Below are 25,728 nucleotides of genomic sequence, written 5' to 3' on the forward strand. Positions count from 1 at the left end.
CAGTGTGATAAGGGTAGACTCTTGATTTTCCTGGCAGTGGAAGAAAGTCTGGGCAGGGATTATGCTAAATCCTAGGCAAAATAAATACATTAGACATTTTTCATCATCTTTATTAAGCATGAATTGTTTTGCATAGCTTAGTATACAAATGGTTTCAAAAGTTTGCTATACCATGAGTAGGACAGAAACATAAGAAACAGGAAATCAAGGACACCTTACCATTTTATAACATCCTTATCAGAGCAAAGATGTGTGGCTTGGAAAGCAACCTATGGAATGAATCAATGAGCTTGTATTTAATTTCATTTTTTTCACCCTGTCTTCTAGGGGCTTCATGGGGTGAGGAGGAAGAAAGGGATGTTTGTGAGGTATAGCCAGAAGTTTTTTAGCCAGGGGAGGTATTGGACAATATGCCCCACTAAGGGGAGGGTCTCAAGCAGTGATTTCATGAACTCCTGCTCCCACGTTTCAACTGTGTCCAGATCAGGGGGCCTTTGTCTTCAGATACTCTCTGTTCTGTGCCACCACCGTGCCTATCCACTGACCAGTTTTCTGCTTGGCTTCTAGCCAGCTGAAGCGAGGCTCATAACCCAAATCCTTTTTGGCCTTCTCGTAGGAGAAGGTAAAAACACTGTTGCTCAATGTTAGCAAATGACGATTGAAGGGAGGTTCATAAATGAAAATAGGGCTTAGCATGAAACTTATCATCTCCAACAGGAAAGCTGCCCAATACAGTAATGTTAGAGGAATGCCTATTTTTGATCCAAGTTTGAAGCCCCATTCCTTGCTCACTTGATAGTTAAAATCAGAATAGCTCTGGGGGGGTGTATCATCACAGATGTAATAGAACTCACCCCCAATGCTTTGGGCCTTCTCAGAGTCCCGCAGGGCTCTGAGTGCCAGCACGTGTGCCCAAGCCACATTTCCAACATAGACTTGGTTGCTCATGGAACCCTCCCTACTCCTTATAAAGGTCTTATTTTTGTTAAGGGATTTGATTATTTCATTTTGGAGAAAAACGCACCCCTCCCCATAGATGTACATGGGCCTCAAGGAGCAGGTGTGCATGATGGAGCCATTCTTGAGAAGCTGCCCATCAGCCTCCAACACAGCCTTCTCAGCCAGTTTCTTGCTATAGGGATATGCATTGTACCACTTGCTTTCAAGGAGCATACCCTCATGCCCATTTTGGATGGGCTTTGTATATGAGTTGGGGCCAGCCACTTCTACAGAGCTGGTGTAGAGGAAGACAGGCACATTAGCTGAGATGCAGGCTTCCAACAGGAGCTGAGTACCTGTTAAAGAAGCACATGGGAATGGTAAGTGACAGGAGGGAAAGACCTCAAGTGGTCAACTGAGGCGACAAAGTCAGTGATAGGAAGACTGAATGTGAACAGCTCACACTTTTTCAAACTGGATACAGCTCCAGTACATCAAAAATGACAGTAAACGTATATATTCCATCCAGTGTTTCATTAAAAAACAGGTCACAGCAGAATAATCCTTCGTCTTTTATTTGATTTTTTTAAAACAAGGGTTAGTTGCTACACACTTATCTCAGGGAGGTGCTATAAATGTCGTGTTTTTAGATTTCAGTGAGGCATTTGACAAAATCTTATATGAGAAACTTGAAGAAATGTAGGCTAGGTGATATTAGTCAGAGGACTAAAAAATGATTGAATGAGTGGATTTTAGGAGTAGTAATTGATGTATAGGTGCATGCCAGGCTAATGGCCCATATGGTTTTCTCTTTTCTCTCTAAGCTCTTTTGGTGATATCAATATCATCTGCTCACATAGATTCAACTGCCTCTTTGCTGGGGACTTCCAAATCAACATATCCCACTCTCTTCTTTTCTGAGCTCTAGCCCAGCATTTTCTAATTACTTGCTGGTTATCTCTGCTTCAGTCAATCAATAAACATTTATTAAGCACCTACTATATGCCAGGCATTGTACTAAGCACTAGAAATACGAAAGACAGTTCCTGCCCTCAAAAAACTTACGGTATAATGGAGAAAACATGCAAGCATATATCTATCTATCTATCTATCTATCTATCTATCTATCTATCTATCTATCTATCTGTATGTATGTATGTATCCATATCCATACACACACACACACACACACACACACACACACACACACACACACACACATACACACACATAAACTATGCACAGGATAAAGAGGAAATACTTAACAGAAGGAAGGCACTAGAATTAAGAGGAGTTGAGAAAGGCTTCCTAAAAAAGACGAGATTTTAGTTGGGACTTAGAGGAAGCCTAGGAAATGAGTAGACAGAGTTGAAGGAGAACATTCCAGATGTGGGGGACAGCCAGAGAAAACTTCTGGAGCGGAAAAATGGAGTGTTTTATTTGTGGAACAGTCAGGAGGCAAGTGTCACTGGATCAAAGAGGCCATGGTGGGGAGTGAAGTATAAAAAGTCTGAAAAGGTAGGAGCTGGAAAGGTACGTCAACCTAGAGAGACCTAACACTCCTCAGAGCCCTAAGTTTCACTTTATTCTGCTCATTTTTATCCCTGATTTGGACGAAGGCAAATCAGATGACATAATGAGAATCTAAAAGAATGTCCCCACAGGCTGGAATGATGGATCATATCTAATAAGTGAAACTTAATATGGATAAATATAAAGTTCTAAATGAGTTAAAAACAATTAACTATACACATAAAGTATATCCATGTGAAAAGGATATGAAATTCTTAGTGAACTTCTAGTTCACTATGAATTCACATAGAGGCCAAAAAATTAATTTCGGGGTCCTCAAAGAAGCATAGTCTCTCCCCCCCACCAATTTCTAAGCATTGGTATTTAAAGTTTTGAGTCCCAAATTCTATCCCTCCCTCCCTGTTCTGCCCTGTTGCTGAGACAATAAGCAATAATGTGTAATTATGTAAAACATTTCCAAATTAGTCATTTTGTACAAGAAGACTCAAATAGAAGAAAAAAAAAGAAAGTGAAAAATAGCATGAGAAGCATAGTATCTTGAACAAGGATTCTTAATTTTTTTTTTTGATGTTGTTGGACCCTTTGGCAATCTGCTTAATGCCTATGGACCCTTTCTCAGAATAATGGTTTGAAATTCACAAAATAAAATATATAGGATTATAAAAAGAAACAATTACATTGAAATACAGTTATTGAAATATTTTTTAAAAAATCAGAGACTCTTTAAATTATATCCATAGATTCAATGGGATCTGCTTCTTAAGTGAAGAACCCCAGACCTAGAACAAGGTAGGTTATCCTGGGCAGCCCGCAAATGGAGTATTATAGATTTAGGTGCTGCTGTTGTTGTAGATAGAACACCAGGCCTGGAGTCAGGAAGACCCGAGTTTAAATCCAGCTGCAGATGCTTCTTAGCTGTGTGACCCTAGTAAGTCACTTAACCTTGTTTGCCTTAATTTCCTTATCTGTAAAATGACCTGGAGAAGGAAATGGCAAACCACTCCAGCATCTTTGTGGTCAAAACCCCAGATAGAGTCATGAAGAGTTGGACACGATTGAAATGACTGACGACAACAATAATATTTCTGGAGGGAGAATCTAGTGGGAGCCTTGAAATGGCGCTCCTGGAAGGTAAGAAACCTCTCAGCTAGGAAGGAATAGTTGTTTCTGTGTGTACGTGTGTGTCGGAAAGAAGAAGATGAAGCTTCTGCCTCTCAAGAGACTGTCTTATGGGAAAGATAATTTTCATCTCCTGATTTGCAGAGAAATTTCAAGTTGGTTTTCTGCAGAGAGCTTCAGTTTTCTTCCAAAATGGATTGGGGATGGGGTAGATAGGTGGAACTTTGTTCACTTTTGTCTCAGGGGCATTAGAATAAGACTACAGTCTCTGGGGGCACCATTACTGTATAACCTTGGAAATGCTGAAGATTATGTGGAAAAAGATCGGCCTGAAGCATCCCAGGGTTCCCAAAGCTCTGAGCTCTGGCAGGAACCTTGCTGGGAACCTTGGCAGCATAAGCCTGGGGGAAGAAGCCTTAAAATAGAAGTAAATGAGCAATAATACCTTTACATTGTTTTCAGTTAGGTATGTAAACATTTCTATCTTGATGGCTCTGGTGAGAGTGAGCTGTTGGGCTGCTTTGGAAGGGCCTCAGGCCTATGTAGTGCCAGAGGCTGGCCCTACAAAGCTAGAGGATGATGATTACAAGGCAAAAGCCCCTTGAGATCTTTGATCTTCTAAGTTTTTTAAAGGGAGATTAAGGCCACACATAGAACAAGAAACTGTCATCAAAGATTTAAGTTCTAAAGTTCTACTTTTGTTGTTGTTGAAATAACCAAAGATAAGTGACTTGCCCAGGGTCACACAGTTAGTAAATATCTGAGGCTGGACTCCATGGCTGGTGCTCTATCCACTGGGCCATCTAGCTGCCCTTCTACTTCTTCTTTTCTTTTGGTGAGGCAATCAGGGTTAGGCGACTTGCCCAGGGTCACACACTAGTAAGTGCCAAGTGTCTGAGGCCAGATTTGAACTCAGATTCTCCTGACTCCAAGGCCAGAGCTCTATATCCACTGCACCACCTAGCTTCTCCTTCCTCTACTTCTTTTAAAAGGCCTATTCCGATTTGCTTAGTTATTAGTGCCTGCCCTCCTCCTCCTCCTCACCCCCACCTCCCAATAACTTTGTATTTATTTTGTAGAGACAACATGGTGTGATGGATTGGGAGCTGGCCTCAAGGTAAGAGCCGTCTCGGGTTCAAATCCCGCCTCTGACACACACGGGCTCTGGGTCCCAAGGTAAACAAACCACCAAAGCTATACGTGTTCCCAGATAAAGCTATATGCCGCAGAATAGGTATCCGTCTGCACTGGTAGAGGGAGTTTACTTGTCAGGAGTTCCCTACACTGATGAAGTCACAGGTCAAGTCCATATATCCTGTCTTACTTTTTTGTATGGCACATAGTTGTTGCTGACCCATTTCAGTCGTGTCTAACTCTTTGTGACCCCATAGAGGGTTTTCTTGGCAAAGATACCAGAGTGGTTTGCCATTTCCTTCTCCAGCTCATTTGACAGATGAGGAAACTGAGGCAAACAGGGTTAAGTGACTTACCCAGAGTCATACAGCTAATAAGTATCTGAGGCCAGATTTGCACTCATGAGAAGGAGTCTTCCTGATTTCAGGCTCTTCTCCACTGCACCATCTTGCTGACCCATATAGTAAGCATTTAATAAATATTTATTGATTGATTGGTTGATGATTGATCAAGGGATGTGATGAAAGGAATGTGGCTGTTGAGCTGGGCTCTGTCTTCCAACACTGGCAACAGTGCTCAGCTGAGAAGATGGTGGCCTGAGTCTGTAGGAGAAGGACACCACCCCGGCCTGGGTAGCCCTCATACCTTTCAAGTTGACATTCATTACGACTTCTTTTCTGAGCCGTAATCCCATGTCAATGATGCACGCGGTGTGAATGACAGCAGTGATGCCCTGGCAGGCCTTGCGGAGGAGCTGCTCATCCAGAATGTCTCCTTCCATCACAGTCACCTTGGTCCTGTGCTTCAGCTCTGCAGGAATAGAAGGTGGGTTAGTAGGGAGCATTCTCAAAACCCTGAGAACGGCCAGGATGGCTGGTTAGGGGCATGCTACTCCTTTATGGACCTGGTAGGAATTAACCGGTGGAGAAGCTGACTTTGAAAATGAAGAACTCATCATCATCATCATTGTCCAACTGCTGTGCAGCCCACTTGCCCGGGGTGTCTTTCCTGGCCTCTGGAACCTGGATGTTGGGGCATGTAAAGAGGCACTGGTAACAGGAAGGAGGTTTCAGAGCATGGATATTGAGACTTGGGAGCTGGTTAGTTGTTGACCTTTGGTCTTAAAGAGGACCAAAATGTGTCCACTATGTGTCCAATTGTGGCTGAGCTCAGGAGTTGGAGAGGATACAGATAGAATAGATAGGGAGCACTGAGTTATGGGGGAGGGGGAATCAGGAGGAGGAAGAAGAAAAGAAAGAAACCAGAAGGAAGATAAATGTGGGTGGGAGGTGAGAAATGGTTGGGGGAGTCACATGGAGCGGAGAGAGGGACACAGAAGAGGGAAGTGGGTGAAAGCCACTTGGCCTCTTTCACGGTTTCCTTGAGAGCCAGCCCCTCTGCCTCGGCTCTAGGATATACCCAAATGGTCCAAAGGTTTCTCTCACCCTGCACTCCTTTAACTTTTTAGTCTGTGCATGGCCATCCCAGAATACTCAAATTCATTCTAAACCCTAGATCAGAAGACAAGGTGAAGGTATGAGAGAAATTAATGTTATACTTTTATATTAGTAAGTAATTATTCATTGTCATCCACCCTTTCCCCTTCTGTTTCCTGTAAAGGCCTAACTCCTGTTAAGGTCAGAAAGTCTCCATAGGGCATGGCTAGTTGATGAGATTGTTTCTGGCCCTCAAGGCACATACTCCTCAGTTTTGGGTGCCGCCCAACTTTTAAGGGACCCCACTCAACTATGAGGCCTAATTTCTGTTCAGAATAAATAGAATCTAGTCTGGGTGAGCCCTTACCCTGAGGGGAGGAACCCCTGCCCCTTGGACCCCTCTGCTAGAGTTTAGGGCGACCCAGCTCACAAAGGAGGAAACCAGCCTTTGAGGTCCAGATGGAAACGGCCTCCCCTCTCCAGATTGCTGGAGGCTCCCGAGTCTCACGATCAAGACACATTCTCAGCTCTAGGAGCTGAAGACTTTTAGCCCAGCTCTTCATTAAATGTCCCCCAATGAAAGCTGAGTTTCACTTGTCAGGAGAATTCCCTTTCAGAAGGTATTTAAGGCAATTCAAGGTTTCTCTCAGGGTCTTTGGTTACTGAGAGAAACTACTGACCATCAATTGGCTGATTGCTAGGTAGCTTAATTAATAATTGATTATTAATTACTCAGAAGATCTCTTTCTCAGAGTTTCAGGTTTTCATTCATCATAGATAATAGAGATGGTGGGGGTGGTGGTAGTGGTGGTAGTAGGGGAACAGTGCCCAGCACTCTGGCATTCAGCTCATTGCCTGGCACACATCATTATGGAATAGAAAGGTCCAACTCTGGGGGATTAGGCAACTTAGGAAACACTTCCTCCCCTGTGTCCTCTCCTCCTCTGACAGCCCCACCATACACACTCTGGGGGAGGTGATTGTACAAAGCCATGCTTCTTAATGTGACTTTTAAAAAGTGTACATTTTTGGGGCAACTAGGTGGCATGGTGGATAGAGCACTGACCCTGGAGTCAGGAGGACCTGAGTTGAAGTCTGGCCTCAGATACATAACACTCACTAGCTGTGTGACCCGGGACAAGTCACTTAACCCCAATTGCCTCAAAAAATTGTATATTTTTAAATGCCAAAAATACCATTCTTCATTGACAAATAGTTGTTTATTTTATTAGAGTGGAGAGACCTGAGGTTTGTAATTTTTCAAATCTTGTCTAATAGTGGTAGATAGCATTGATAAAGCATTTTAAGGTTTTCAAAGCACTCAACATATCCTACCTCATTTGATCCTCCCAACAATCCTTTAAGGTAGGTGCTATTATTGTCACCATTTTATAGGTGGATAAACTGAGGCAGACAGAGGTTAAGTGACTCACCTAGGGTCATACATCTAGTAAGTGTCTGAAATAGGATTGAACCCAGATCTTCCTGACTTCCTGACTCAGCGCTCTTACTCATTCCACCTAAAAGCAATAGCAATGCAGGCAACTACATGCCTTAATCTAAGAACTTCAAGACATCTCTTTGTAACAGGAGGAATCATGATAGAAGGGAAAGAAGTGGGGAAGGAAGGGAGTCCAAAGAATGGAGTTCAGTTCTTAGAACTGACACTAACTTGCTATGTGACCCTGGGACCGTTATCTGACGTGATTGTGCCATCAGCCCCTCACCTATAAAACTTCGAAGGAGTGAGAGGGAGTGTGGCGTGGTGGATAGAGAGCTGGCCCCAGAGGTAGGAAGAATGAGAATCAAGGCCTGCCCCTGAGAGTCAGACCCTGATGCAGCCAGTCTACCTCTCATTGCCCAAGCAACAAGAGTTCTTAACCTCTCTTGTGTCCTCGACCCTTCGACTGCTTGGCAAAGACAGCGGATCCCTTCTCTGAATGACGTTTTTAGATGCACAAAATAAAATGTATGGGATTAAAAGGGAAACCAATTATATTGAAATGTAGTTATCAAAATGTTTTTTAAAAAACATTAAGTTCACAGACCCCAGCAGGTCTATATATAAATTTTATATATATATATATATATGTATATATATATATATATATATGTATATATATATATATGTATATATGTATATATAATACAAACATAAATTACAAATCAGATGCAATCTACATTGGTAGAGAAAGACTTGCCACACTAGAAATTCTTTATATCAATGAAATCATAGGGCTGGTTAAAAAAATAGGGATAGTAATACTGACCCTAACTATCTATCACTTAGGGTGATAGCAAGGACCATGATTAAAAAGATGGAAAGGCTTCTTGAAAAGTGAAAAACGTAAACATTGTCATAGAGAATGCTCCCTAGGCACAGCTCTATAGATGGGACCCCTTGGCACTGCCCAGTTTCACTGCCTTGAGAGTCTGGGGGTCTGAACCTGGCTAGCATGTTTCTTCACAGAATCACATGTGCTTTTAGTGACTGTTGCCTTTTTATACTTATGAGGGGAAAATAATGGGAAACAAGCATGCTTCCCTGCATTTTGTGCTCAAAAGGGGTAAAGGACAATGTTTCTTAAGTTCTTACTGTGTCTAGCACTGTGCCAAGGCGACAGATGGTGCCTGCAAGAAGCTGAGGGAAGAGGAGGATGGGGCCCTGGCACCCATTTCACTGGTCATAGTTCTTATCAAGGCACAACCTTGAAAGATTACCTGTGCCATTTCCCTTTCTCCTTGCCCTAAACCAAGCAAGTCATTGGTCTATCTGGGCAGAGAAGGCACTTCTCCTGACCTGGTCTGGCACAGTATTCATTCATTCAGTTATTTGACAAACCATTACTGTGTGTCTATATGTTCAAAGCATTGTGCTTGGAGGCCATGGCTTACCATCTTCCCTTACCAAGAACAAGCCAAAGTATTATTTCACATCCCAGTCATTTGTACAACTTTAAAAAGTGAGCTAATTCAGATTACAGAAAAGGAGAAATGAATTCTATTCCTGATTGTATCACAGTGGTCTCAGCAAGTAAGTTCATCTCTCCTCAGGCCTTAATTTTCTCATCTGCCAAATAGAGCTAATATTTGCTTTACCTCCCTCATAGAGTTGTGAGGCAATGTAGATTGCATTCCTAATGACAGGATGGGGTGTGAGCGGGGACGAAGCAAAAAAAATCTTTGAAAAATCTAGTGTCCGGAGCTATTCGGCTTTTGCCCTGTACCAGAGATTCATTTTAAGAAAGGCCTAATGAAAAAAAAAAAGACCTAAGGAATTTTAGCTACAAAATTGACCCTCCCCTTTTAGCCTAAATCTAGATTTTCTGGTGAGGAAGGACAAGACCAGATTAAGTTGTAGATAATCACTGAAGTTTGTGGCCCGGTGTTTCAGCCTCTTAACTTCCCAACCAAACCAGGCCCTCTATTGCTATCCCTACTGTTTCACTTTAAGAAAGGTGTAAAGAGAAGAGTGAAAAGTGGCAGGTTGAGTAACCGGGTAAAAGGGAACAGCAGTAGGAGGAAAAAAAGCAAACAAACCAGAAAAAGCCCCAGGGTGTCAGCGATTAGGAAATCCTTTATTGTAGCAAGAAGCAGGAATTCATATAGGCTCATGGAATGTTCAGGATGGAAAGAATCTTCTGAGCTATTCTCTGGATCGGCTATTGTTCCAAGCCTTCCTCATTTAACAAATGGGAAACTGAGGGTCAGTTCTTTGCCCAAGCTCCCATAACTTTATGGTGACAGAGCTATGCCTAGAAGCCAGGTCTCTGGACTCTCGGTCCAATACTTCTTCTTCTCTGTCCTACGAATTTTTTTTTCTGGTTGGGGCTTTGAAAATCAAGTTAACTAACAGTGTGGTTCTTTGTACAACACAGGTGGCCATTTGGGAGGCTCTCCAACACAGAATGATAAGATCACAAGCATAGATTTAGTGCTAGGATGTTAGAAGACATTGAGTCTAACCCTCTTATTTTATATGTGAAGAAGCTGAAGCCCAGAGAGGTTCAGTGCTTTGCCTAGGGTCACAGTTAATAAGTGTCTAAGGTGGGATTTGAACTCAGGTCTTCCTGGCTCTAAATCCCACAGGAACACCCCCAGAACTATTGAGCTCCCTTACCTGAAAATTCCAATAGCAACTGAGGACTGAAGACTTTGTCCAGGACCCGGATCTCCTCCAGCTCTTTTTCTTCCTCCAGCAATAGGTGGACGATCCTCTGCCCCAAAAATCCTCCTGCTCCAGTCACCAGACAGCTCCACCTCTCCATAGGCAGCATGGTACTAAATAACTCTTGGCAGAAAACTCCTGCTGATGGGGACACAGAGAACTTGGCATCAGCCTCGGGGACCTAGTCTGATTTCAGAGAGATCTCTAAAAGAAGCCCCAGGCTAGACTGGGGCTGTGGGAAAACTAGAAGTTGCTGAGAGTCAGATTTTGTCTTGCTCTCAGGGAAAACCTTCCTAAGTGATTAGAGTTGTCCCAAATTGGAATAGACTGGCAGCACAAGTAGTGAGTTCCCCATCATCAAATGACAGCAAGCAAAGTGAGGACAGTCACACATGGTAAAGGCATTAGAGAAGAGCTTCCTGTGTCAGTTGGGGTTTGGACTCTGAATACCCTTAAGAGCCTATGGATTCTGAGTCTGCTCTGATTCCTTCATTTGCATTTGTCCCTAGGGGATCTCTAGCCCCACCAAAACTAGAAGTAAAATAGGTGGTCAAGAAGGAAAACACACACAGACACAGACACAGACACGGACACACACACGCCCCAAATTTAATTCCTGTTAGTTGTCAAAAGGCAATACCTTCCAGATCAAAACTCTTACAGTCCTTTAAATTAGCCTGGATGCTGGTTGTCCTTTACTACTAAAGACAGACGACTAGTTTCACGTTCCGCTGACAGCTAGGCTCTTGGGTCCTCTTCCTTGCCTTGGAATGTGGGGCTTTTACAAAATTGTTTCTCTTTTTGGCTTCCCAGTCTTTCTCCTCCCCCTTTGAGCAAGGTCAGCTTTTTAGGGACAGCTTCATCATGATTCTCAGGCCCGACAACAAACTCATGGTCATCTCAAGGTCGCGGCTCATTCTTCAGGATATGGGAGGGAAGGACACATCTATCCTTGGTCATAAGAGAACCAGATTCAGGCAATGGGAGTCTCGGACAAGGGAGTAATTGGATAAGGGTGAGAGCCTCCTGTCTCCCAGAAGAGGTTTTATTGAGCTAGAGACAGCAAGGTAGAACAGTGGACGGAGCACTTGGCCTGGAGTCAGAAAGGCCTGAGTTCAAATCCAGCCTCAGATATTCACTAGTTGTGTGATCCTTGGGAAGTCCCTTAATCTCTGTTTGCCTCAGTTTCCTCAAATGTAAAATAGGAATAATAATATCACCTACCTCATAGGGTTGTTGTAAAGGTCAAATGAAATAATATTTGTGAAGTGTTTAGCACAGTGCCTGGCACATAGTAGGTTTATAAATGCTACTACTATCAAAATCCTACCCATCCTTGCATCTAGCTCAAATTCCACATTTTTTTTTTTTGCTTTTTGGTGAGGCATTTGGGGTTAAGTGACTTGCCCAGGGTCACACAGCTAGTAAGTATCATGAGTCTGATGCTGGATTTGAACTCAGGTCCTCCTGACTCCAAGGCTGGAGCTCTATCCACTGCATCATCTAGCTGCCCCATAAGTTCCACATTTTTCATGGATCTTTCTCTGACCTGACATATTCTGGCTGTGTTGCACTGGGTAAATCACTTAACGTCTCAAGATCCTAGGCAACCCTCTAAGACTTAGAGAGAATTAGAGAAGGTACTGACCTGAATTGGTAGAGGGAATTACTATATCTGTGGCTTCCCTACATCACTGAAATCATATGTCCAATCTCTACTCTTACCCTTTCCCTGACTTGGCTTTCCTTCTCTATCACAAACTCTAGAAGAACGAGTCATTCCCCTACTGCAACAGGTTTTTCTCCCTTGTCCTCATTTATTTTAAAATGACCTTGTGTATTCAGGTCACATCAGGAACACATTTTCAAATTATTTTGGCATAGGGAGTTAAGATGTTATGCTAAAATTGATTTCTGTCAAACAGAATGCTAGTTTCCCCAGTTTTTTAATCAAAAAGAGTCCTTCCAATTTTATCTTCTTGAGTCAAACACTGTGCAATTGTTTTTGATTGCTCCATTTTCTTTCTTATCTAGTCTGTTCCACTGATGTACTCCTTTTTCTTTCTTTTTAACCTTCTCCCAGTAGTTTCAATGATTCCTGCTTAATAATAACAATGATAATGAAGATGATTATAGCTAGCTTCTCTACAGCACTTTAAAATTTACTAAGTAGAGCTTCCAAACAGATCTAGAAAACATATCAAATTGAATCCTGCCTGAGGGAGACATCCAGAAAGAAGTCACAGTGATTCATTTTTCCAATCCAGATCAGCAAAGGGAAACAGAGAGGTCTGCAGACAGTGGGGATGGGGTCTTGTCATGAGCACAAAGCTAATGAAATGCTCCATTGCCTAGCAAGATGCTATGCATCAAGTCAAGAGGAGATCCCAGACCCATATCAGAGCACTAAGTACAGGGTTCAGGAGCAGGTGCCCACTGGCAGCTTTGGCACTCACTACCTAGTTTCAGGGTAAGAAGAGAACCTGGACTAGGAAGTTGCATTCCTGGGTAGGGAGGTCCAGGACTGTGTACTGAGAAAGGAGTAAATTCAGAAGTAAGTAGCAATAGTGTGGCTCAGAGTGCAGGAGCAGAGGAGGGTCTCAATTCTAGCTTCTAGACTAGTCTGAAGCTTGGTGAGGCTTTATAACCAGGTTAAGAATCCTAGACCAAAGGGGAACCTATGACAGCATTATAGTTGGCTGATAGGAGCTAAGTCCAGGAGTAGTCTACTGTTGCTCAGACCCACATTCAGGTCAGGAGCTTGCAGAGCTCAGAGCAGGGGGAAAGGATAACAATGATACTTTTCAGACCACTGTGGGACCACTGAAAGCTTGCAGGTTCTCAGTCTATCTCTGGGATATTGGAAACAGATAATAATCAATACCCAAAGAAAATAATAATAGGACCAGCCCCCTTTCCTTCCAGGACTGTGGCAGAGCCTAGCACTAACATCAAATCTCAAGTCAGGAAGTAGGCTGGAAGAAGTACCAAACAAAAAAAGAACTGCACCATAAAGAGCTATTATGGTAGTGGGGAAACCTAAGAAACAGATGCAGAAATGCATGATTCCAAAATATCTATAAGCAAAGTCTCAGAGAAAAACATAGCTTGGGTACAAACTGAACTAGAATTCCTAGAAGAGATGGAGTTTTAAAAAAATAGAAATATTTTTATAAGTTAAATGAGAACACTTTAGGGAAAAGTGGGGAAAAAAAGATGAGAGCGATGGAAGAAAGAATAGAAAAGGGAATTAACAGCTTGGTGCACGAGGTACAAAAGACTTGTTCAAGCATCAAACTCCCTGAAAATTAGAATTGCCTAAATAGAAGTCAATGACTCCATGAGAAAACAAGAAATATTAAAACAAAGTCAAAATACTGAAAAAAATAGAAGAAAATGCAAGATACATCATAGCAAAAACAACTGACCTGGAAACTGATTAGGGAGAAAAAAGTTAAGAATCATTGAATGCCATGACCAAAAAAGAGCCTAGACATCAAATTTCAAGAAATCTTAAAATAAAACTACCTAGATCTTTTAGAACCAGAGACCAAAGTAGAAACAGAAAGAATTTATGGGGGGGGGGGAGCCAAGATGGCAGAGTGAAAGTAGCAACTTGCTTGAGCTCCCCCAGACTCCCCCAAATACCTGTAAAAATGGCTCTAAACAAATTCTAAGGCAGCAGAACCCACAAAAAGACAGAGTGAAACAAATTTCCAGCCCAAGACAACCTGGATGATTGATCAGAAAGGTATATCGTTCCGGGCTGGTAGTGGAGCGCAGCACAGTGTAGGCACGCAGACTGCAGCAAACCTGGAGCAGGCCTCAGAGGACTGAATCCCGGGCAGCTGTGGTGGTTTCCAGACTCCTCAATCCATGCATGCCAAAGACAACTTAGAAGGTCAGTGGGAAAAGTTTGGTTCTGTGGTGCTGAGAGAGGAAGGTGGGGTCTCAGATCCAGTTCCCCAAAAACGTGGCCCTGAGGTGGGCAGCTGCTTCCCGAGCTTCCGGCCCACAGACTGAGGGGGAAAGTGGCTGATCAGAGGGGATTGCAGGGATCTCTTTGCTGTGCTGAGGCAGGAATCTCTTGCTTTGCCTGCTTGGATCTGGGTCACATTCTGGATGGGGGTTCTGGGGTGAGGAGGAACTCTGGCATGGTGGAGCTTGTAGTGGCTGTGGACAGGAAACCTTCTTCACAGTTCCAGGACAGAAAGGAGTGCTTGTGGTCACTAATAGATCACAGCACAGGCCAGGAAAGGAGTAAACACCTCGCCCCTTATCATACCACCTTGGAAGAACTGAAAATTTACAGGTCCCTACAAGTATCTCTGAAAACAGCTATACAAACCCCTAAAGCTTGGGACAGTACATTCTCCACATTGGAAGCAGACTCTTACCTTAACAAAGAGTTTAAAACTCAAGTAATTGGCTGGGATCATGAGCAAGCAGCGCAAAAAGAGTCAGACTATATTATCTTACTTTGGTGACAAAGAGATCAAAATATACAACCAGAAGAAGACAACAAAGTCAAAGCTCCTACATCCAAAGCCTCCAAGAAAAATATGAATCAGTCCCAGGCCTTGGAAGAGCTCAAAAGGGATTTTGAGAAGCAAGTAAGAAAGTAGAGGAAAAACTGGGAAGAGAAATGAGAGTGATGCAAGAAAATCATGAAAAACAAGTCAACAGCTTGCTAAAGGAGACCCAAAAAATACTGAAGAAAATAACACCTTAAAAAATAGCCTAACCCAAATGGCAAAAGAGGTCCAAAAAGCCAATGAGGAGAAGAATGCCCTAAAAAGAAAAATTGGCCAAATGGAAAAGGAAGTCCAAAAGATTACTGAAGAAAATACTTCCTTAAAAATTAGAATAGAGCAATTGGAAGCTAGTGACTTTATGAGAAATCAAGACACTGTAAAACAAATCCAAAAGAATGAAAAATAGAAAACAATGTGAAATATCTCATTGGAAAAACAACTGACCTGGAAAATAGATCCAGGAGAGAGAATTTAAAAATTATCTGAAAGCCATGATCAAAAAAAGAGCCTAGACATCATCTTTCAAGAAATTATCAAGGAAAACTGCCCTGATATATAGAACCAGAGGGCAAAATAGAAATTGAAAGAATCCACAGATCTCCTCCTGAAAGAGATCCCCAAAGGAAAACTCCTAGGAATATTGTAGCCAAATTCCAGAGTTCCCAGGTCAAGGAGAAAATATTACAAGCTGCCAGAAAGAAACAATTCAAGTACTGTGGAAACACAATCAGGATAACACAAGATTTAGCAGCTTCTACATTAAAGGACCAGGGCATGGAATATAATATTCAAGGAGGGCAAAGGAGATAGGATTACAACCAAGAATCACCTACCCAGCAAAACTGAGTATAATCCTTCAGGGAAAAAAATGGTCATTCAGTGAAATAGAGGACTTTCAAGCATTCTTGATGAAAAGACCAGAGCTGAATAGAAAATTTGACTTTCAAATACAAGACTCAAGTGGAACATGAAGAGGTAAACAGGAAAGAGAAATCATAAGAGACTTATTAAGGTTGAACTGTTTACATTCCTGCATGGAAAGATGATATTTATAACTCATGAGACCTTTGTCAGTATTAGGGTAGTTGGAGGAAAAAAATTATATGTGTGTATAGGTAGATAGATAGATAGATAGATAGATAGATAGATAGATAGATAGATAGATAGAGGGTAAAGGGTGAGTTTAAGATTAAGGGGTCATATCTGGAGAATAAAATTAAGGGGGGAAGAGATAGAAGAGAGGACAGACTAATGGAAGGGATATTCAGAATGCATGCCATCTTAGAGTGGGGGGAGGGGTGAGATGGGGAGAAAATTTGAAAAAAAATCACACAAAAATAAAATTCTCTACAAAAAAAAGAAAAAAAAAAGAAAGAATTTATTGGTCATTTCCTGCATGAAACCCCCAAAGGAAAACTCCTAAGAACATCTTAGCTAACATCCAGAACTTCTAGGTCAAAATAAAAATGCTACAAGCAGACAGAAAGAAAGAATTTAAGTACCAAAGGGCCATATTCAGGATGCCATATGAAGCCTTTCACCATGAAAGAGTAGAGAATTTAGAACATGATATTCCAGAAGGCAAAAGATATAGGATTACAGCTAAGAATAACTTATCCAGCAAAACTGAATATAAAGAGGAAAAACGAATACCTAATGATACACAGCACTTCCAAGCATTTCTGATAAAAAAACCAGAGCTGTACAGAGACTCTGAAGTTCAAACACGGGAGTTAAGAGAAACAGAAAAAAGTAAATATGAACCAAACAACTACAAGGGAACAATTCCCCACTTGATGGGCATCCCCTCAGTTTTTGTCTTCTTTGCCATCACAAGAAGAGCTGCTATAAATATTTTTGTACTTATGGGTACTTTGCTCTTTTCTTTGATCTCTTTGGGCTATAAACTTAGTAGTGATATTGCTAGGTCAAAAAGTAGGCACCATTTAGTAACTTTTGAGGCATTGTTTCAAATTACTGTCCCAAATGACTGGACCAATTCATAGCTTGACCAGTAGTACATTAAAGTTTGTTTTCCTGCAGCCCCTACGACATTTACCCTTTTACTCTTTTGTCATCTTTGATAACTTAATAGAAAAGGTAAGGTGAAACTTCAGCATTGTTTTAATTTACATTCCTTTAATTACTAGTTATTTGGAACATTTTAAAATATGGTTATTGATAGCTTGGATTTCTTCCAGTGAAAACTGCCTATTTATATTTTTTGACCATTTGGGAATGGATCTTACTCTTATAAATTTGAATCAATTCCAGTTATGTCTTAGAAATAAGACCTTTATCAGAGAAACTTGCTATCAAGATTCCCCCGCCACCTGCCTATTCCCTGTTTCTCTTTTAATTTAGCTGCATTGGTTTTGTTGATGTAAAAACTTAAAAAACCCCAACTTTATGGAACTGTGCCTCCGTTTTGCCTCCTCTAAGTCTATTTTATTGTTATAGCTAGCTCTTCTATCACTGCGTCAAATAGTAGTGGTTATAATGGATATGCTTTACTTCTGATCTTATTGGAATGGCTAATAGAGGAGATCCCATTAGCAAATCAGCTAAACCCTTTGATCCTCTATTACCTCACCTACAAAATGTGGATAATAATACCTGTCATACCTACCTCACAGGGCTTATGTGGGGCTCAAATCAGATAATGTAAATGGAGTGTTTTGTATCAATGTCAGTCACTGTCATTTACTGGTTCTGACAGTATTTTTATAGGACCAGATATTTTATAGATACACAGAGATATTTTCCTCTGTTACTCGCCCTTACTTTCATCTTTTATGTGTCTTTTGCGATCCTCAGTTGGTTAGTGTATTATCTAATGACCCACATCAATCTTCAGGTCATCTCATCAAATTCTCCTATTTTACAAATGAGGACACTGAAGCCCAGAGAAGGGTCTTCTATTAGACTGAAAGTCAGAGGACCTAGATCCAAATCCCAGCTGTGAGACCCTTGCTTGTGTGACCTCGGACAGATCACTTGGCCTCTCTGGGTCTCGGTTTCCTGCTTGGGCTGGATGATCTTTGAGGTTCATTCTAGCTCTGAATCTATGATTCTGTGAATCTAAGACGATCATGCTTTTCATTGTCTTATACTGTCTTTGAACTTTGGTACTGGTTCCCTTCTTGAATTTTGTCTCCTGTGAATCTCTGGATGTCTCCTACCTCTGTGTCTTTGTATAGACTGTCCATCATACTTGGGATGCCTTCTTTTTCATGTCCTCCTGTGTTCTCTCTTATTATTAAGACAAGGTTGGGGTGGGCAAGATTCCTAGCAAGTCTGCACTGTTGGCCAGATTATAAGAATCTGAGCAATTTAATGGGGGGCGAGGTGGGCCTTCTTTACAGAAAGACTGTGGGGAGATCTGAACGTGATCAAGGCGTGGAACAGAGAAGTTTGGGGTGACTGGGAGATAATTAAGGGTGGGAAGTGGTGGTGGTGGTGGTGAGGGAGGCATCCCTGAGGTGACAGACAATGAAGGACTAGGCTAGGTTAGAGGTAACAGAGAATTGGAGATTGGGGCAGAGTCAAAGCTACAATGCAAAGACAGTTGAAAGAATTATTAACTGGGAATGGCTGGGTGCTCCCTGTGAACTCCAGGGATTTGGGCCACATGGGAAAGTCTTTTAGGGGTCCATCATTAGCACCCTCAAACAAATGGGATGCTAATGATGGACGCTTTTTACTGTCTGTTTGCTCTGACTATAGAACTTTGCTATGAAAAGGTAAGGCAGGGATAAGATTTAGGGTTTAAATATGACAGGATAAAACATCCTTATCTCTTTTTGAATTCACATAATTCACAGTTTTCCAACCAGGCATTATAAAGCCAGTCTCATGAATAGCCTGGTGGGTTAACGTTTCTTTTCAAAAGAACACAATGGGGAAGCTGAGCCAGGAGGATCCCATCTTAGACTGAGGCTAAAATTGTCCTCTCTGCTTTTCCCAGAGGTGGACTTCCCACCTGTGTTCTCTCAGAGTCCTGGTATAAAAGCCAATCGTTAGAGATCATTTCTATATACTTGCAAATTCTCAGCAAGCCAAGATCATTGTTTAGGAACTCCATAACCTAAACAAGCTTTTCTGGGAAGTTTACAAAATAAGGGGATCAACAAGGACCCCAGAGAAGGGGCTTCCTATCCACCCTATCTACCCTTAGAGCTGAGGACTGCTCTGAATGGGCAGAACCAATCTGGATGAGGCTTTCACCTCATCCCCTCTTTTACACACACACAGGAAAGTAATTGAATTTTGTTGAATGCATTTCTAAATTACTTTATGCAGAAAATCAGCATCTCATAATTAGTATGTTAAAACAACAACTTTAAAAGAGCAGACTTACCAAGTTCAGAGGATGGTTGGCTTTTTACTAGTATTACCTTTGTGAAGTTGCTGGGAGGTGGGGGTGGTGGTGAGCAGGACGTTCCTGAACCAGGGTGATACTTATAGGCTTTCTGGGTTGCCTCAGGGCCCAAGGCCCACACTGTAGTTTCTGTCCCTCCCTGCTTCTACCTTTCACCAGGTGAGGTAAGGTGAATTCAAAGGTGGGGGAAGAGGAAGGGGGGAACTCTCTTCTCCTAGTCTGATCTGGGATGAGAGGAGTTAATAGAAAAACCCAGGGTTGTTTGCAATCCCTTGCACAGAGATACTCTTTTTTTTCCCCCTCTTCATTATTTATTATGTAATTAACAAAATGTCTGGAGGACCAGAATTTAGAATTGAAAATTTTTCTCCCTTTTTCTCCCCCCCCCACCCTCCCCCAGATGGCGCACAATCTGACATAGGCTTTACATTTACATACCTATTAAACATATTTTCACATTAGTGAAGTTGTAAGTAAAAATTAAAAACCAATAGGAGGAACCATCAGAAAGATGAAACAAAATTCAACTTAAGGTAAAATTAAGTGAGAGCGATTCGACTTTCATAGTTCTTTCTTTGGATGCGGACAGCATTTTCCATCCCGAGGCCTCTGGAGATGTCTTAGATCCTCATAATGCTGAGAAGGGTTCAGTTTAACATTCTTAGTCATTGCATAACATGGCTGCTATTGTATACAAAGTCCTCTGGGTTCTGCTCACTTCACTCAGCATCAGACCATATAGGTCTTCCCAGGTTTTTCTGAAGTCAGCCTGTTCATCATTTCTTATAGAACAATAGTATTCCATTACATTCATATACCACAACTTTCTCAGCCATTCCCCAATTCGTGGGCATCCTCTCAATTTCCAATTCTTTGCCACCACAAAAAGAACTGCTATGAATATTTTTGTACATGTGGGTCCTTTTCCCATTTGTTTGATCTCTTTGGGATATAGCCCTAGAAGTGCTATTGCTGGATCAAAGGGTATGCACATTTTTGTAGCCCTTTGGGCATAGTTCCAAATTGCTCTCCAAAATGGTTGGATCATTTCACAACTCCACCAACAATGTATTCGCGTTCCAATTTTCCCACATCTCCAACATTTAACATTTTCCTGTTTTGTCATGTTGGCCAATCTGATAGGTGTGATGTAGTACCTCAGAGTTGTTTTGATTTGCATTTCTCTAATCAATAATAATTTAGAGCATTTTTTCATATGACTATAGATGGCTTTAGTTTCTTCATCTGAGAACTGCCTGTTCATGTCCTTTGACCATTTATCAATTGGGGAATGGCTTGTGTTCTTATAAATTTGTCTTAATTCTCTATATATTTTAGAAATGAGGCCTTTATCAGAGAGACTGGTTGTAAAAATTCTTTCCCAATTTTCTACCTTCCTTCTAATCTTAGTTGCATTGGCTTTGTTTGTGCAAAAACTTTTCAATTTAATGTAATCAAAGTTGTCCATTTTGCTTTTGATAATGTTCTCTGTCTCCTGTTTGGTCATGAATTCTTCTGTTCTCCATAGATCTGATAGGTAAACTATTTCTTGTTCTCCCAGTTTACTTATGGTATCAGCCTTTATATCTAAGTCCTGAACCCATTTTGACTTTATTTTGTATAGCGTGTGAGATTTGGGTCTATGCCTAGTTTCTGCATACTCTTTTCCAGTTTTCCCAGCAGTTTTTTTCAAAGAGTGGGTTCTTATCCCAGAAGCTGGGGTCTTTGGGTTTATCAAATAATAGATTACTATAGTCATTGACTACTGTGCCTTGCATATTTGACCTATTCCACTGATCCACCTCCCTATTTCTTAGCCAGTACCAAGCAGTTTTGATGATTGCTGCTTTATAATACAATTTAAGATCTGGAATTGCTAGGCCACCTTTTCCTGCATTTCTTTTCATTAGTTCCTTTGATATTCTGGGCCTTTTGTTTTTCCAAATGAATCTGGTTGTTATTTTTTCTAACTCTATAAAATAATTTCTTGGTAGTTTGATTGGTATGGCACTGAATAAGTAAATTAGCTTAGGTAGGATTGTCATTTTTATTATATTAGCTCAGCCTACCCATGAGCAATTATAATGATATTACTTCATTGGCTATGGTGCCTTTTAGCAGGATGTAGTTTCCTTCCTTATCTCTTTTGATTAGATCTATTTTTGCTTTTGCTTTGTCTGAGATCAGGCTTGCTACCCCTGCTTTTTTTACTTCAGCTGACGCATAATATATTCTGCTCCAGCCTTTTACCTTTACCCCGTATGTGTCACTCTTTTTCAAATGCGCTTCCTGTACATAATATATTGTAGGATTATGGTTTTTAATCCATTCTGCAATCCATTTCTGTTTTATGGGAGAGTTCATCCCATTCACATTCACAGTTATGATTACTATCTGTGTCTTTTTCTCCATTCTTTCCCCCCCATTTATGCTTTTCTTTCTCCTTTTTCCTTTCTCCCCTTCACTAGTGTTTTGCTTTTAACCACCACCTCCTTCAGTCCCTTCCCCCTTTTATTATCCCTTTCCCTTTTCTTCCCCTTTAGTCTTACTGCTGCTTCCCTCCCTTCTTTCCCCCCCCCTTTTCTTTCCCCTTTTCCCTCCTACTGCCTATAGGGCAAGTTAGATTTCTATACCTAACTGATTATATTATGCCCTTCTTGAGCCAAATCTGATGAGAGTAAGGTTCAAACAATGCTCCCCCCTTCCCTCTGCTGTAATAGGATTTTGTGTCTTTTCCTGTAATGTAATTTACCCTTGTCTGCCTCCTCCTTTCTCAGTACATTTTCTAAGATCAGATTGATCCACTTATTTGGATCCATTTAACCTTGATTAGATTTTTTTTTTATCATTACATCAAAGTCAACTAATATCCACCCTCTTTATGTATACTCCTTTAACAAGGTGTAATAACAATACAGTTCTCAAGGGTTGCAAGTCTCATATTCCCTTGTAGGGGTTTAAACAGCCCCCCCCTTATTAACAACATATTGTATCCTTCTGTCCCATTTACCTTTTTAAGTCCTTCTTGAGTCCTGTACTTGAAGATCAAATTTTTTGTTGAGCTCTGGTCTTTTTATCAGGAAAGTTTGGAAGTCTCCTATTTTGTTGAATATCCACCTCCTCCCTTGAAAAATGATGCTCATTTTTGCTGGGTAATTGATCCTTGGCTGCATTCCAAGCTCCTTTGCCTTATGGAATATCATGTTCCATGCCCTGCGGTCTTTTAATGTAGAAGCTGCAAGGTCCTGTGTAATCCTGACTGTGGTTCCATGATATTTAAATTCTTTCTTTCTGGCTGCTTGCAGCACCTTCTCTTTCATCTGGTAATTTTGGAATTTTGCTATTATATTTCTTGGCATTGTCAATTTGGGATCTCTTTCAGGTGGTGATCGGTGGATTCTTTCTATGGTTATTTTCCCTTCTGGTTCTAGGACTTCTGGGCAGTTTTCCTTTATGATTTCCTGAAAGATACTGTCCAGGCTCTTTTTTTCATCATGATTTTCAGGTAGTCCAATAATTTTTAAATTGTCTCTCCTGAGTCGATTTTCCAGGTCGGTTGTTTTACTGATGAGGTATTTTACATTTTCATCTATTTTTTCATTTTTTTTTCTGTTTGACTGATTCTTGCTCTCTCATAGAGACATTAGTTTCCATTTGTCCAATTCTAGTTTTTAACAGATTGTTTTCTTCTGTTAGTTTTTGTACTTCCTTCTTCAACTGGCCAATTGTGTTTTTTAGGGACTTGTTTTCTTCAGTGTACTCTTCTGTTAGTTTTTGTCCTTCCTTCTTCAATTGGCCAATTGTGTTTTTTAGGGACTTGTTTTCTTCAGTGTATTTTTTTTCCAACTGGCCAATTGTATTTTTGAAGGACTCTTTTACCTCTCTCATTTGACTATTAAAATCCTTCTTGAGCTCTTCTAAGAAGGCTTTTTGGGCTTCAGACCAGTTCATATTCCCTTTTGTTGTTGCAGATGTGGGTTTGTTGACAATGTTGTCCTCTTCAGAATTTCTGTCTTGATCTTCACTCTTCTCATAATATGAATCTATGGTACGTTTCTTTTTACTCATGGTGTTTCTTTATTCCCTGGCCTTTAAAGAGATTGAGCTCTCCTGCTGGGGAACAGAGGGTACTGACCCAAGCTTCTTGTGTTGGGAGCCTAGGTCTTGGTCACTGGCTTTGTGTGCTGGGGCCTCTTATGCTGGGAATTGGAGGCTGTAGGTTTCTGGCAGCTTACCTTGTGTTGGGCTGGAATCAGCAAGGCTGGAACTTTCAGGCAATTCTAGGTTGCCTGCTTTTCCTTTCCTTTAGCTTTCTTCAGCTCCTTTTAGATGGGTGCTGCAGTATGTTTATCTGCCTGGGGCCCCTTGCAGTGTTGTCTCCCTTGGTTCTGCTAATGCACTGGGAGATTCCTTTGCAGTGGAGTGCCGAGGCTCCTGGTGGTTTTCTGAGCTGGTTTCCAGCGGTTCCCCCGCCCTCACTGAGGCACTCGGAGGTCCAGGTGTTGGTGTTTGCCTGCTCTACTACCTGGGCTTCAGGATTTCTTCACAATTGGGGGCTTCAGGGCTCCTACAGCTCACCTGGTGTTGGGTTGGAATCAGCAAGACCGGGGCTTTAGGAAGCCTTTAGGTTGTTTTTTTCACCTCCTTTCAGATGAATGCCGCAGGGTACTTATCCGCCTCGGGGGCCCCTTGTTTTTGCTGAGGCACTGAGAGATCCGTTTGCTGGGCTACTGCACTGCTGCTCCTTGTCTTTCTTCTAGTTCAGGTGTTCCAGGTTTTTTTTTTTTTTCCTGGGCTGATATTTTCTGGGTTTGCAGAGGTTGATAGGGAAGAGTGAGAGCGACTACCTATTCACTCTGCCATCTTGGCTCCCAGAAGCGGAAGTCCCAGTTTCCCTTTTTCTTAGAAGAAATTTCCACAGCTTATGAAGCAGGTCCTTCTAAGTTGTCTTTGGCATTCGTGGATTGAGGAGTCTGGAAACTGCCACAGCTGCCTGAGATTCAGTCCTCTGAGGCCTGCTCCAGGTTTGCCGCGGCCTGCACCCTCACGTCGTGCTGCACTGTGCTCCCAGCCTGGTGCGGTATACCTTTCTGATCAATCATCCAGGTTGTCTTAGGCTGGAAATTTGTTTCACTCTGTCTTTTTGTGGGTTCTGTTGCTTCAGAATTTGTTTAGAGCCATTTTTTATGAGTATTTGGAGGGGTTTGGAGGAGAGCTCAAGCAAGTCACTGCTTTCACTCCGCCATCTTGGCTCTGCCCTGACCTAATACATTTGAAAGGCAAGATAAAATTGCTATGGACTGACTGTTGGGAAAGACAGTAATATAAAAGAGTTATGTTAAAGGTTTAAACCAGCCGATAAGGGATACCTGAAGCTGAACCACATAGCGTGTTACCTAATGCGTAAGGTGGTCAATGATCCTGAACCATGTGAATTCCATTTGAGTTTCCTTAGTTTGCTAATAAACTTTCTGTTATAGTACAACCCTCTTTATAAATCTAGTAATGACTTTCCTGCCCAGAAGGAGCTGTCCACCCACTTTTGGAACAATCTAACGTCCCAGGATTCTCTGCCAACCTATTTTATCCCCATTCTATCATTAGACCCTGGATGTTTAAAGGTCTTAGAAGTTGATAGATGAATTCCTCAAACCAAGAACATTAAGTATCCCCAAGTGCCAAAGAGATCCATAAAACAGGTGGAAGCCAGACATGGTTCTCATTATACAATGTTCCCACCATCTTGCTTTATCTACACTGAAAGAATGGGAAGGGAATATTGAGGGAGGGGGAGGTACAGGCTGTGTGTATGTGTGTGTGTGTGTGTGTGTGTGTGTGTGTGTGTGTGTGTGTATGTGAGTGTATGTGTGTGCATGTCTGTGTGCATGCACGTTCACAGGCTCTCCCTCCAAATTGCATTCTTTGGCTCCAACACATGATTAAAGAACCTTAACTTTTTGCAACCAGCTCAGCCAAAAGCTAGAATATGCTTTGCTTTTACAATGTGGTTTTCATTTGCTTTCAACCTCATTCATTTCTTGTTATTTGTCTGTCAGAGAAGAAGGCAATGGGCGGGGAGGAAAATCAACCTTGGGGTTCCCTAATTAGGGACTGCATTCTTGTTCATGGATTTCTTCAAAGACAGTTGGCTCCTTTCTCCCACTCACTGAGAAACTTAAAACACATTTACCAGGATTGATGAAACTTGCAGCCTATCACCTATGCAAAATTCTCCTCATTTTGGAATAGCATGCAACATTCTAGCAATTATCTCCTTGCTTTTCACAATTTAGCCACTTTGGCAGGAGATTTCTATCTCTCCTCATGCCATCCCTGCCATGGATTTCTATCTCACTTGGGAATTTAATAAAGAAGAAAAAAATGTGTCAGATCATTCTTCCTCAAATGTGAAGCATTTAACCCTTTCACATCTTCACTTGGTCTGTGAGGTCTTGGTGGTGGTGATCCCTGAAGTGGATCATA

General features: G+C 41.6%; 1 protein-coding gene across 2 annotated transcripts; it reads right to left on the bottom strand.

Moving 5' to 3' along the window:
• Positions 1 to 94: 94 nt before the first annotated feature.
• Positions 95 to 11,130, bottom strand: LOC110219672 (3 beta-hydroxysteroid dehydrogenase/Delta 5-->4-isomerase). 2 transcript variants are annotated; one of them, XM_021003241.2, is made up of 4 exons: positions 10,970 to 11,130; positions 10,282 to 10,467; positions 5,371 to 5,535; positions 95 to 1,295 (listed from the first exon to the last, which is right to left on the bottom strand). In XM_021003241.2, exons 2-4 carry the CDS (start codon positions 10,436 to 10,438, stop codon positions 484 to 486), a joined length of 1,134 nt encoding a protein of 377 aa, XP_020858900.1. In that variant the 5' UTR covers positions 10,439 to 10,467; positions 10,970 to 11,130; the 3' UTR covers positions 95 to 483. The 2 variants fall into 2 exon arrangements, with proteins under 2 accessions (XP_020858900.1, XP_020858896.1); XM_021003237.2 differs by having other exon boundaries at positions 10,282 to 10,470.
• Positions 11,131 to 25,728: the final 14,598 nt, after the last annotated feature.

Source organism: Phascolarctos cinereus, unplaced genomic scaffold (assembly GCF_003287225.1).
Source record: "Phascolarctos cinereus isolate Bilbo 61053 unplaced genomic scaffold, phaCin_HiC Scaffold_5;HRSCAF=322, whole genome shotgun sequence".
Classification (NCBI taxonomy): domain Eukaryota; kingdom Metazoa; phylum Chordata; class Mammalia; order Diprotodontia; family Phascolarctidae; genus Phascolarctos; species Phascolarctos cinereus.